The 13,188-nt window shown below is 43.6% G+C and overlaps 1 protein-coding gene across 2 annotated transcripts in view; it reads left to right on the top strand.

Moving 5' to 3' along the window:
* SLC4A8 (solute carrier family 4 member 8) overlaps positions 1 to 13,188 on the top strand; it is a 69,481-nt gene that overhangs the window by 34,398 nt on the left and 21,895 nt on the right. For both annotated transcript variants that reach the window (XR_014709139.1, XM_084610751.1), the window contains exons 6-12: positions 1,735 to 1,923; positions 3,410 to 3,501; positions 5,401 to 5,558; positions 5,972 to 6,059; positions 7,178 to 7,324; positions 9,677 to 9,768; positions 12,204 to 12,378. Coding sequence is in view for 1 of the 2 variants with exons in the window: in XM_084610751.1 (XP_084466877.1) it covers positions 1,735 to 1,923; positions 3,410 to 3,501; positions 5,401 to 5,558; positions 5,972 to 6,059; positions 7,178 to 7,324; positions 9,677 to 9,768; positions 12,204 to 12,378 (941 nt within the window). In the remaining variant the exon portion in view is untranslated. The remainder of the gene's footprint in view (positions 1 to 1,734; positions 1,924 to 3,409; positions 3,502 to 5,400; positions 5,559 to 5,971; positions 6,060 to 7,177; positions 7,325 to 9,676; positions 9,769 to 12,203; positions 12,379 to 13,188) is intronic.

Raw genomic sequence — 13,188 nt, forward strand, 5'->3', positions numbered from 1 at the left:
CCCCATGTAGATAAAACCTTACTGTGGAATAAGCGTGTCCATACAGGAAGTTAGTGCAGAATAGAATAGAATCATAGAATATCAGGGTTGGAAGGGACCTCAGGAGGTCATCTAGTCCAACCCCCTGCTCAAAGCAGGACCAATTCCCGACTAGCTTTTGCACTTTATATTCAGTCCCTAGTTTATTTTGCAATGTGTAGACAAGACCTAACTTTCAAAGCCAGGCTTCCTTTGGCAGATGACCAAGTAATACATTTCTGTTGAGGAGATAATTGAGGGTAATTGAGAAAGCAGCTTTGTAGAAATTATTTTTGACTGGCAGGTCTCCATTCAAACTCTTTCAAGGTCTGGTGATGTCAGATCCGTTCTTAGAACATTCCTCCCCGAGTGCTGCCAGTTACAGTCAATTATCCAAGAAATCTCAGGGAAGCCAGTTATAGACTGGTTATAATTTGGTTAAATGTGTAGAGCAATGCAATCAGGAAAGAAAACTGCATTACTGAGAATGGGGAATAACAACTGCATTCGCTAAGCAGTGAATAATCATTTCGCAGAGACTTTTTAGCAAAGAAAAATTCCTGCCTCCGTTGAAAGACAAAGAATATGAGTACACAGCAGCTGGGAGTGTGCTTCTCTGCATGGTTAGACAGACGTGTGCTCGCTCTGCTTGAGTTAGCTGTCTGAGTAAAAGCCTGATCCCCTGGGTATGCACTCAGGGGGCTAGCCTGAGTCACTGCGTGTGCCACCGTGGCCATGCTGCTCCTTTTAGCATGCTAGCTCAAGCAGAACCAGCGTGTGTCTGTTTATCCATGCTGGGAAATACGTTCCCAGCAGCTGTGCAGGCATACCCAAAGATGTATTAACAATGCTACGTCTCCCTAAATAAGATTGCGTCGGCATTGGTTGGCTGTTCCGTCTGGCGGTAGTAATGCTCTCCTATGAGGCGTGCAACCTTGTTCCTGGCTTATCATGGGTTGAGAATATCACAGGTTTTGTTCTTTGATGGCTGGCTGGGGCTGTTGTGATTCTTGGAGTGAATCCACCAAAGTTACTGTCTCACCCTCTCTCTTCCTCAGTGTTTGGAAAGCATGTAGCCTGCTGTCAGCATGACTGCAATACGAACATGAGGGGGTGGTTTGCAGGGGGGAAGGATGATCTTGTGGTTAAGGCTTTTCACCAGGAAACAAAGGGGGAGGGTTTAACTCTCAGCTCAGGCATGGGCTTGATGGAGGTACTTAATTTGTGTGGTACCTCAGTTTCCCCCATGTGTGAAATGGGGATAGTCCTTTCCCATCATATGGGAAGGTTGTGGAGGTATAATTCAGATATGGGAATCTGTGATTGCTGTGGCCATGAAGTCTTTCTAAGCACAGAGCTAAATAAGAATAGTTTGGGGGCATGTTTAGTTCTGTCTGTGGTACTTACACGGCCTGCTTTACTGAGGACTCCGAGCACCTCCCATTCATTAATGCATTTATCCTCACAGCTCCCTCTGGGAGATAGAGTAATGCTATTATCCCATTTTACAGGTGTAACTGAGGCATAGGGAGACTTGCCCAAGGTCACACAGGACGTATGTGGCAGAGCAGGGACACAAATTCAGTCCTAGAATAGCGCCCTAATTACTGTACCACCCTTCCTATTGGCTTGTACATTTAGCACATGGACATTCATCAGTGACACAATCTGTACCTGTTGCAAGCTAGAGAATTGCCTTTTTTCCCCCGGCCCCAGATATAATCCTGGATCAGCAAGAACCAAGCAGTGAGTTTGATGAAAGCATGAGAGAGAGACTCCGGGATGCCCTCTTAAAAAAGCATCATCACCAGAACGAGAAGAAGAGGAACAACCTCCTTCCGATTGTCCGCTCTTTCACTGATGTCAGCAAGAAGCAGTCGGATCCACACTTATTGGACAAAACGGGTGAGGATTTCTGGGTCGCGTCTTCAGACAGCCTGACCCTTTGAGATGGGATTTTCCAAAAGCCTAAATCACCAAGGATTATCTATGACTTCACTGAAAAAAACCACAGTGTTGGTTTTTTACCTCATGATTAAAGCTGGAAAGCTGAGGGAATAACAGATTTTACGGTTTGCCGGCGGTTCGGAAAAATGAAATATTTTGCAATTTTTGTGAAGCAAAAAAGTAAAAAAAAAAAATAAAAAACCCACCTTATTTCAGGTCAAAGAAAATGCTCCATTTCAATGTCACGCATTTCAAAAATAACATTAAAGGAAATTTCTGTGCCGTGTGTCGTCTCGACCCAAAAGAAACATATTATTTTGTTTTGAAAATGTCGAAATGAAACATTTCAACGTTCTTGGAATTTTTTGTGGTTGTTTGTTTTTCTCGAGACGAACAATTCGGCCAAACTGATACGAATCCATGAAATGTTTCATTGTCACTGACTCTGCACGTTTTTGCTGAAAAAAGCTTCAGGCAAAAAACGGCGCTTAGTTCTAATGATGAAGCCGGCTGGCTGGTAGTTTTAACTCCTTAGCATTCATGCAATACGGATTGCTGTGTCACATGTATCAATGTAAATAAGGAGGAGTCCGGTGGCACCTTAAAGACAAACAGATTTATTTGGGCCTAAGCTTTCGTGGGTAAAAAAACCCCACTTTTTCAGATGCAACCCACGAAAAGCTTAGGCCCAAATAAATCTGTTCATCTTTAAGGTGCCACCAGACTCCTCGTTTTCGTGGGTATAGACTAACATGGCTACCCCTCTGATAAGTATCAATGTAAAATCTTAGTGGAGATAATGCATTTTAGGTGAGGGGTATACAATTAACCTCAAATAGCTACACTGAGGTCAAAACTACCCAGGCCTTGTAAAAGATACACCTTTTCCTGCAGTGAAGCTAAAGCCTTTAACATGTATTAGAAAAGAGAGGTTTCAGAGTAGCAGCCATGTTAGTCTGTATCTGCAAAAAAAACAGGAGTACTTGTGGCACCTTAGAGACTAACAAATTTATTAGAGCATAAGCTTTCGTGAGCTACAGCCCACTTCATCGGATGCAGGTGATCCTGTAAAACGCATGAAGCTATCGCTTGTCAAGACGCCCCAAAATAAGAAGACTTCTTGTAATGGGACTCAGGGAAATTGGGAGGAAGTTTTTATAAGGGTTTTCTTTTCTTTATTTCTCTTTAGTTATTTTGTTTTTTCATGATAGGACCTTGGGAGAAGGAGCTGATGTTCGGCAGCTCAAAAGCTGTTTATATATTTGCTCTAGAGTCCTTCTAGCTGATGGTAGCAGTGTGTGACTACTTAGCATCCATGCAAATACAATGCTGATCAGTACATCACAAGTACTAACTACTGTCCTGCAACCGTGTGTGTTGGCCAGAAATGGTGCACAGGAAGCATGCATGCTTCCTTGGGCTTTCTGATATCTTTTTCTTTTAGCAATGCACACGCTGTCTCCTCAGCCTGGCACTACCAATCTAGAAGTTAAAAACGGAGTGACCCAGGACACTAGTCCTATGGATTTAAGCAAGGTGAGAGGCTATGTGTGGCTGTCACTCAAGGTAAATACAAGCAATGTGGATAATCTGGTGGGCCCAGATGTTTCGAGAGCTCAGCATGCTGGGTGGCAATTAATTGACCTTTAACTATTCATGGTAAATAGGCCCAATGGCCTGTGATGGGATGTTAGAGGGGGTGGGATCTGAGTTACTACAGAGAATTCTTTCCTGGGTATCTGGCTGGTGAATCTTGCCCACACGCTTAGAGTTCAGCTGATCATCATATTTGGGGTTGGGAAGGAATTTTCCTGCAGGGCAGATCGGAAGAGGCCCTGCGGGTTTTTCACCTTCCTCTGCAGCATGGGGCACGGGTCACTTGCTGGAGGATTCTCTGCACCCTGAAGTCTTTAAACCACGATTTGAGGACTTCAATAGCTCAGACATAGGTGAGAGGTTTATCGCAGGATTGGGTGGGTGAGATTCGGTGGCCTGCATTGTGCTGGAGGTCGAACTAGATGATCATAATGGTCCCTTCTGACCTTAATATCTATGAGTCTATGAGGAGCCTGCTTGAAAAAACTGGCCATACATTTCATAATGGGGGGTGAAGTAGAGTTTGGTGACATTTTTTAGCCAAAGCTTTTTTGGCTAAAAAATGCAGATTTGGGTTGTCTGAAACCTTTTGGGTACTTGTGTTGAATTTGCTGAAATGTTTTAGCTGGGAAAAAAACGGCGGGAAAAAACCCAACACATGTTTTGGTTGCGACATTTTCTGACCGAATCATTTTGATTGGAAACAACTTTTCCTTTGGAATTTTACCTCAGTTCCATTAAAAAAAAAATACACGCCTCCCCTTGAAAAATGAAACAAAAAGTTTCTTTCAGGTTGAACAAAATATTTCATGTGACCCGAAACAATTATTTGCCCCCGTTTTTTTCTGGTTTGGGCCACAAACCAAAAAATTGGTTATTTGCAGAGGGCTAGTGCTGAGTGCTTTGACAGACATCCTTATTTAGGTGCCTAAACTGGAGGTGAGCTTTTTTAAAATCAGATCCTAATTGTGGGTGCTGAGAATTTGAAAATCTGTTCCTGAGTTCTTACAACTTGGTTTGGCCCTTGGGTTGGGCCATCTTGGCTTAACCATTTGTCCACTGAGATCAACCATTGGCATGTGATGCTTATTCCACATTGGGAGGTTATACTGGAATAACTATATAGATTTAAATTCACTCGTTATTAGAGCCGGGTGAAGTTTTTTTGAGGAATATTTTTTTGAGAAATTTGCCAAAAAAATAGATTTTTCCGGGTGGTGACACTTCACAAATTTGGGTTGAATTTGGCAAATAGTTTCAACAGAAAAAAAATTGTGTTTTTTTTTCCAAAAAGTCAAAGTACCCCCAAAATGTCCCAAAACAGAAGTACCCCCAAAAACATTTCATTGTGGGTTGAACAAAACATTTTTGGTTGAAATGAAAATGAAATTAAAAAAAAAATTAGTTTCAGATCAACCAAAATGTTTTCTTTGACCAAAACCAATTTTTTTCTTCAGTTCTTTCCCCCCGTTTCATTACCAAAAAAATCGAAAACATTCAGTTTTTGACTGGAACCGAACTGAATTTTGTTTCAGATTTTTTTGGTTTGCCCCCTCTTCCCCCCCCCGAACATAATATCAAATATTAGCTCATCTCTTCTCCTTAGATTATACAGAAAAAACTTTCCCATGTAAACAAGTCCAAAGGCACCTTTATAACAGTACAACTGCATCCATGCTACGGTTGTATCGATTTAATGATTTCAGTAGAAAAGCACGCCCTCCAACCAGAATAATTAAACTCATATAAAACCTGTGGAGAGAGCAGGCCTCAAAGGTGCAGCTGTTGATCTGCAGAAGTGACTCCTAATTGTCTGAAAAATTATTTCTTCATAATTAGGCGGAGCTTCATTTCATGAAGAAAATTCCTACTGGAGCAGAAGCTTCCAACGTTCTAGTGGGAGAGTTGGATTTCCTCCTTCGTCCCCTGGTGGTGTTCGTGCGTCTGACGCCAGCTGTCCTTCTCTCAGGCATGACAGAAGTCCCGATCCCAACAAGGTAAGGATGTTAAAAAACACTTTACCTTTTTTTAAAATTAAAAAATATTTAAAAAATTAAATTAAAATATGTCTATATATTCAAATCTGATCCAAAAAAAATCTATGGAAAGTCCCAGTACACTCAGGCCAGCTTTACTCTTGTGCCTTTTATCAGCTCAGTGCACAGGGATGGGTTCCGAATGAACTCCATCCAGTGGGTGAAGTGAAGTTTTTAGAGAAGCAATACACTTAAAGGGAGAGATTTTCAGGGGCATTAATGTGCCTAACGCCCATTGCAAGTCTGTGAGCATTGTGTGCTAACTCCTGTTGAAGCTGATTTACTGTGCAGATCCCTTTGGAAACTTCACACAGTTTTTTTGCTCTTTACCAGGATTTTAATAAGGGCATTTTTTCTCTGTTTTATGTGGCCAGGTTCTTATTTTTCTTGTTGGGACCAGAAGGGAAAGCACATCAGTACCATGAGATTGGCAGGTCAATGGCTACTCTCATGACAGATGAGGTATGGTATGGCACAAGTGACAATTTCAGCTCTTCTCCTTTGCGTTTCCTTGTTTTCTGCCCTTTTCTAAATCATTCCCTCTCTCAGCCCAGGATTTAAGGGCATGTACTGTCTGTTTCCAGACTGATCAGATAAAGAATGAGATCAGGATGGGTGTGTAACACTAGGGAAGTTTGTTCTCTTCCCCAGCAGCAGCCAAAATCCAAATTTGCAAAATAGCTCAGCCCCCATTTAGGCATCAAAATAAGTGCCCGGCTTTTCAACAACTCCGCTCAAAGGCCCTTATTATGGGCGAGGAATAGGCTGTCTGAAAATTTTCCATTGAAACTGTTTTTTGATGGAAGGTTGAGTTTAATTTGAACGAAGCAAAATATTTTGCAAAAAGCGTGTTCTGTGGAACATTCTGATTTATTTGTTGAAAAAATGAGTGCCTGAAATTTGAAATATTTTAGTCAAAAGCTGAAATATAATGGCCAAATCCTGAAATATTTTGACTCTGAAATGCCACCCCAGTGCCTCATGGGACTTGTAGTTCAAGCACCTCAGGCTCCCATTCTCCTCTTTGTGCTGGGTTCCCCAGCCAGACTACATCTCCCATGATGCAGCACAGCCAGTGACTGTCCAAGAGGGGAGGCCATGTTTCATCATGGGAGATGTAGTCTGACCAGAGAACCTGGCTTTTACAGGACAATGGGAGCATGAGGTCAGCAAACTACAATTCCCATGAGGCAAATCAGTGGCATTTCAGAATCAAAATATTTTTGTTTTTTTAATTTTTCACTGAGCTCTTGAAATTTTATCTGGGAATAAACCTCATTCTCTGACCAGCTCTAGTCAACTAGCACTTGACAATCTGGCCCATTATTATGGTCTTTTTGTTATTACTCAAGTGAGGCAGTGTGATCTAGTGGATAAGGCACTCGACTGGGATTCAGGAGACCTGTTTTTGGTTCCCTGCTCTGTCTTTGAACTGCTGTGTGACATAGAATCATAGGGTTAGAAGGGACTGCAAGGGTCATCTAGTCTAACCCCCCAAAGGGCAAGTCACTCCATCTTTCTTTGCCTCAGTTTCCCCTTCCCAAGCTAAGCATGCCTAACCCTTACTCTCTTATTTGTAGATTTTCCATGACGTTGCTTATAAAGCCAAAGACCGTGCTGACCTTGTAGCTGGTATTGATGAATTCCTGGATCAGGTGACGGTATTGCCTCCTGGAGAATGGGATCCATCGATTAGAATTGAACCACCGAAAAATTTACCTTCCCAGGTAGGTAACATTTTTCACTTCCAGAATAAGAGAGAGACTAGAATGGCTGACGGGGATGTCTGAGCAGGAACTGTACAAAAGAGACCCCTGTGAAGCAGTGTGTCATACTGGACAGAGCACAGGACGGAACTTGAGACCTGGATTTTATTCATGGCTCTGCAACTGTCGTCCATGCTTGGGGCAAATCACGTCCCTCTCTCTGCCTCAGTTTCCCCATCTCTAAAATGGGGATCATCGCTAAGGCTACGACTTAAATGGGTATTTTTAGTAAAAGTCATGGACGAGAAACAAAAAATCATGGCCTGTGACCTGTCCATGACTTATACCATAAATACCCCGATTGAATCTTGGGGGGCTGCTGCCAGAGGGGAGCACACAGCACCAGCTGCTGGGGGGAGCCTCCTGGGGGGGAGGACCAGCGTCTGCTCTGGCTGCTGCTGCTGGAGGGATAGAGCCCCGAGGCCAGCCACTGCTCCGTCCGCCCCGGGGCCGCTGCTCAGGCGGTCTCCAGGGCCAGCTGCATTGGCTATTGCTCTGGTGGTCCCCGGGGCCACCTGCTTGGGTGGCCCTGGGGCCAGCCACACTGGCTGTTGCAGAAGTCACGGAGGTCGCAGGAAGTCACGGAATCCGTGACTTCCGCAACCTCCATGGCAAACACCAAGCCGTAATCAGAACACTTCACTAGCTCACGGAGGGGTTGTGAGGATAAATACATTAAAGATTGTGAGACATGCAGATACTACGGTAATGGTGGCCACATAAGTACTTAGATAGATAGCAGAGGTGGCCAGTCTGGATTTCAAAGAGAGCGGCTGGTGGAACACTGTTCGGTGCGAGAGACCATCAGCTCTGGATCTAGCTGTGTCAGTCCAGTCCAAAATTAGACTATGGGGTGTCCACCTTTTTTGCCTGCGCAAAGTGCATCTGTTAGTGCAACCTTCAAAGGCAGGTAGGGGTTGATTTGTGGAGTGGGAGTTTGGGGCTGTTTACTTCTATTTCTGGTTTTGCAACTGATGGCCGAGCACCGTGTGCAAGTCAGAAGAAATGAACACAAATCAATAAATAATTGCAGCAGAGTTGCTTAATGAGGCTGGATGTTTCAGTGTAGAGATGTGATTGGCAAGGTCCTAATGCTGCCCTGGATACAATTAGGGCGACTAGATAGCAAGTGTGAAAAATTGGGACGCTTTTATTTTCGGGGGGGATGAAGGTTTACTTGCACATCTAAGACAAAGCCCCTAATATCAGGACGTCTGTCACCGTAGGTAAAATAGAATGTGAAAGAAACAGCGTGAACAAGCTACTCCCCTGAGCGATGTTAAGTGACACTGACGTAAGCGCTTGTGTACACAGCTCTCTGTTGGCAGGAGAGCTTCTGCTGACGAAGAAATGGGGTCGGGGTGTGGGGGCTTCCCCCGCCCACCCAGCACTCTTGCCGGCGAGCGGGATCAGGACACAGGGGCTTCCCCAGCTCCCTGGCAGGAGAGCTGGGTGGGAAGAGCGGGGCAAGACACCGTGCCCCAACCCTGCTCCCCAGTAGGAGTGCCGGGCGGGTGGCGGGAGCGGGGTAAAGGCAGGGGGCACCTATTTTTCTGGGGTCCCCTGATTGGCTGGTCCCTGGGCCTGTGGCTAATCCGCCACTGCTTACACATGAGTATCACTTTACTTGTGTGTGAAGTGCTACTGACAGCATAAAATTAACAGCATGCATCAGTGTTTGCAAGATCAAGGCGTTAGTGTAGTGTATAGGAATTGGGTAGTACCCCTTTAAATAGTTTGGTAGCTCTCTAGTGGGCCTTTCTGTTATGGCAGAAGCCACCAGAACCTCCCAGAGCAGCTCACACACAAGGGAATTTAAAATTTGTATTAAAGCTAATGTTAAAAAAATTATATAGTACCTAGGTTAGGAAAAGAGTGTCTGTACATCTGGGTATAGTGCTTAGATTATCCACAAATATAAAGTTAGTTTTAAAAAGTCATATGATACATAGAGTATATAATCAGCAATAACCCAAATTTAGGTGAATAGATTTAACAGTACAGTTTAGATATTAGAATCCGAATACTCGCATACATCGCTCATGAAAAGTTGTACAGAGATTTGGTTGTGGAAAGCAAAATGTATCAATGAGTGGAGATTGTCCCACAGTAATAAAGAATCAGATTGGTTGTCCATTTAGAAAATACAATCCGTGAGGACAGTATTTGTTACTTTCCTGACTGTGCTTCTCATTGGCTACTACCCAGTTCCTGCACACTCTACTAAGCACGGAAGAGTGTCTTACAATCAGATGCCTGGGATCTAGAGGAGAACACCACGAAGATCTCGCTCTTGTGTTTCTGTTTTAACAGGACAAGAGGAAGATGCCAGGTGTCCCTAATGGCACTGCTTGCCATACTGAGCCAGAACAGCACAGTGGACCCGAACTTGAACGAACAGGAAGGTTAGTGCGATCAGATTAAACATTCATCTGCCTCTCATTAAAGTTTGCCCTAGAGCTTTGCGAATAATAGATTTTTTTGGGGTTGGCACCTGTCTTTTTGTTGTGTTTGTACAGCACCTAGCGTGACAGGGGCCCTGACCTGCTAAGATAATACAAATAAATAATAATAATAATTTTTTAACAGTCAGGGCAAAAAAAGTTTCAAGTTGACACAAAACATTGTTTGGTCAATTGAAAAGTCTAGAACATTAATGTGGGGTTGAATGAAGTGTTTTGTTTAACTTGGAGCAATTGTTTTCACATGCGTGAATTTCTTAAAAATCAAAGTGAAGGAAATTTCTAAACAAAAAGTCCTTTTCAATTGAAAAATCAAAATATTTTGTTTCCGAAATGTGCTCATGGGGGAAAAATGGATCTATGTGGGTCAGTACTTGTCCTGAGACCACTTTAAAATGGAGAGGTGTATTATATTAGTTAATACAGTTGTTAATTAGTTATCAGTTAGTTAATAGATAAGGTGCCCAGTATATGATGATGCTCCAGTCTAAGCAGAGTAGTTCCTGGATTTTGTGGGACCAATCAAGCTTGTTGGAGCTCTTAACAAACACAAACGACAAGAATCGCTGAAGGGGATGGCTTAGTAAAGACAGTGTGTTTCCTGCACAAGGCAACGTGGTTTATGACCAGTAATGCGTTGTATCTTGCATATCTGTAGGTAGGAACATTTGGATAAAGAGCCTTAATTTGAGTCAGATACCACAAGGATGCATTTTAATGATTAAAGGAAGAATATAAGCCTTAACAACAGAACCGGCTGGAAAATGGGAAGGTTTTCTAAGGGAAAATTTTGACTTTTTGGCACAATATCGAAACCTAAATATTGTAACTGAAATATTTCCATTCAAAATGGTGCCTCGTGGGAGTTGTAGTTTGGGTGGCTTATGCTGCCATTCTCCTTTATGGTTGGAGCTTTCTAGCTGGACTGCATCTCCCATGATGCACCACTTTCTCCCCCTTTTGAGGGGAGTGTCTGCATCATAGCAATTTGTGGTGGTGGTGTAGCATGGGAGATGCAGTCCTGCCAGAGTGCCTGGCCTGTACAGGAGAATGGGAACATAAAGTAGTTGAACTACAATGCCCATGAGGCACTGCAGTGCCATTTTAAATAAAAATACTTAGGATTTCAGTATTACACAGATAAGCTGAGATTTTTCTCAGAATTTTTTTAAACAAAAAGAAGGGGAGGGGGAAATAATTTTTTGTCAAAATTTTCCATGGAGGAAGGGGTAGCAAAACATAGGGGCAACTCTCATTAGCATGATATGGCTCTTTGTTTCTCTCTAGAGACTAGACCATGTAGAGAGGTCCTGCAACTGTCCCCGAGCTTCTGTGCTCATATGACCCCCTTTAGTGTAGTATCTGAGTATATCCCAACGACCACTGGTCCCTCTAAGCTGTGCGCGTGTGTGCACGCACACAGATCCTAAACCCCGCGCACATGGCGAAACAATGCACGCACAAATATTTGCACAGAAGTGCAAAAATTTGCACAGAAGAAATTTTTTGCGCACGCAGCCTGTCAAAAATTAGAGGGAACATTGCCAATGACTAATGGGTTTTATCTTCTCAGCATCTCTGCTAGGCAGAGGAGGACTGTCACCATATTCCAGATGGGGAAATGAGACACATGATACCTTAGGTGTCTTATCCAATGTCACGCGGGATGTTTTCTGGCTGAGCTGGGGACTGAGCGTGGTTCTTTCCCCATAGTCTAGTGGCTTATCCACCAGGCTATCGTACCTACCTATCTTTCCATCCTAATGGCTGGTTCTTTAGGTCAAGCCGTAGCAGCTAATGCTTTAAGATCTAGGGATCTTAGGTTTAATCACAACCAGGAGTGTTGTTACATCCAGATATCTCTCGCTGTGGGGTGAAAACAATTATTTGAACAGCACTGGAACTCCTCATTATACTGGTGTTTGTATCACCGTAGCACCTAGGAGCCCTAGTGTATAAAAATGATTGAGAACGTAACGCTGTTCATATGCCCAGTAACGCAGAAAATTTAATGTATAGCAGTAGCGGATAGAGCACTGGACTGTGGCTAACAAGACCTGGGTTCTGTTCCCGGCTTTGCAACTGGCTTGTTGGGTGACTTCAGGCAAGTCAGTGCCCCTCTCTGTGCCTCAGTTTCCCCATCTTTAAATGGGGTTCCTGAAACTTACGACCTGTGTAAAGCACTTTAAGATCTGATGGAAAGCATTGGAGCTAGGCATCATTTCATTATGAATAGTGTCAGAGCAAGGCGTAGGGTGGCTTGCAACATAACAGACTTTACAGGACAGCATTGCTTGTCTCTTGTTAAAAACAAAACAAAACCTGCCATTCTTGTCCCCAATAGGGGGGAAAATATCTCCTTTTCTTTTCTTTTGCAGGCTCTTTGGTGGTTTGATCATGGATGTGAAACGAAAAGCTCCTTGGTTCTGGAGTGACTTCAGGGATGCTCTGAGCTTGCAGTGCTTGGCGTCTTTCCTCTTCCTATATTGTGCCTGCATGTCCCCCGTGATTACCTTTGGGGGGCTGCTTGGAGAAGCGACCGACGGACAAATAGTAAGAATATTTTTTTTCTAATGCATAATGTATGATTCCCAGGAGAACAAGCTACATCAGAGAACACCAAGAGCAATAGGCATTGAATTTCACTGCTGCTAATATGTTCTGAGTTCTATTGATTTGCCTTCTGCTAGTTGATCCTTTAGGGGGCAGGTTTTCTCCACAACCAGGCAGGCTAGAAAAATTTATTTATTTTTAAATGAAAGCTGAGATTCTCATGTAATCACTTGACTCCGGGAGCTGGAGCTTTAAGAAACCCTACCAAATTTGATGAGGCTCGTGATAAACTCGTGAGAGTTGTCAACACGGACTGATTTGGTGGAACGATATCAATTCACATCAGCAAAGCCGCTGTCCCATGGAATTCCATGGCATGTGCTGCTTACGCTTCGGGCACGCGAACAAAGCGTAGCTTTCAATGTTACATTTTCAAAGCTGATATTCCATGGGGCAGCCCGTTCAGTTTGGATGGGTGAATAACCCTAACCTGGCTGAGTGATAGCTATTTAAAATTAAGATCCTGCTGGAGGTAGGATGAGAGGCATAGATAGAAAGTGATGGGTGTCCGTGTAAAACTCTCAGGGTACATCTACACTTATTTGGAGCTGGAGGAGGCCGATCTGTGCTAGCTCCGACTGAGCTAGTGTGCTAAAAACCGAGTGTAGCTGTTGTAATAGGAGGGGCAGCAGGGGCTAGCCGCCGTGGGCACGAGTCCAATGTCTTTCGTAATTTGGTTTCCCATTGCGCTGCATTAGACCATACAACTCCTCATCTTGTCTTTGCCGGTGTTACTATCTCCCTGCACCC

Source organism: Lepidochelys olivacea, assembly GCF_965140295.1.
Source record: "Lepidochelys olivacea isolate rLepOli2 genome assembly, chromosome: 20".
In the NCBI taxonomy this organism is placed as follows: Eukaryota; Metazoa; Chordata; order Testudines; family Cheloniidae; genus Lepidochelys; species Lepidochelys olivacea.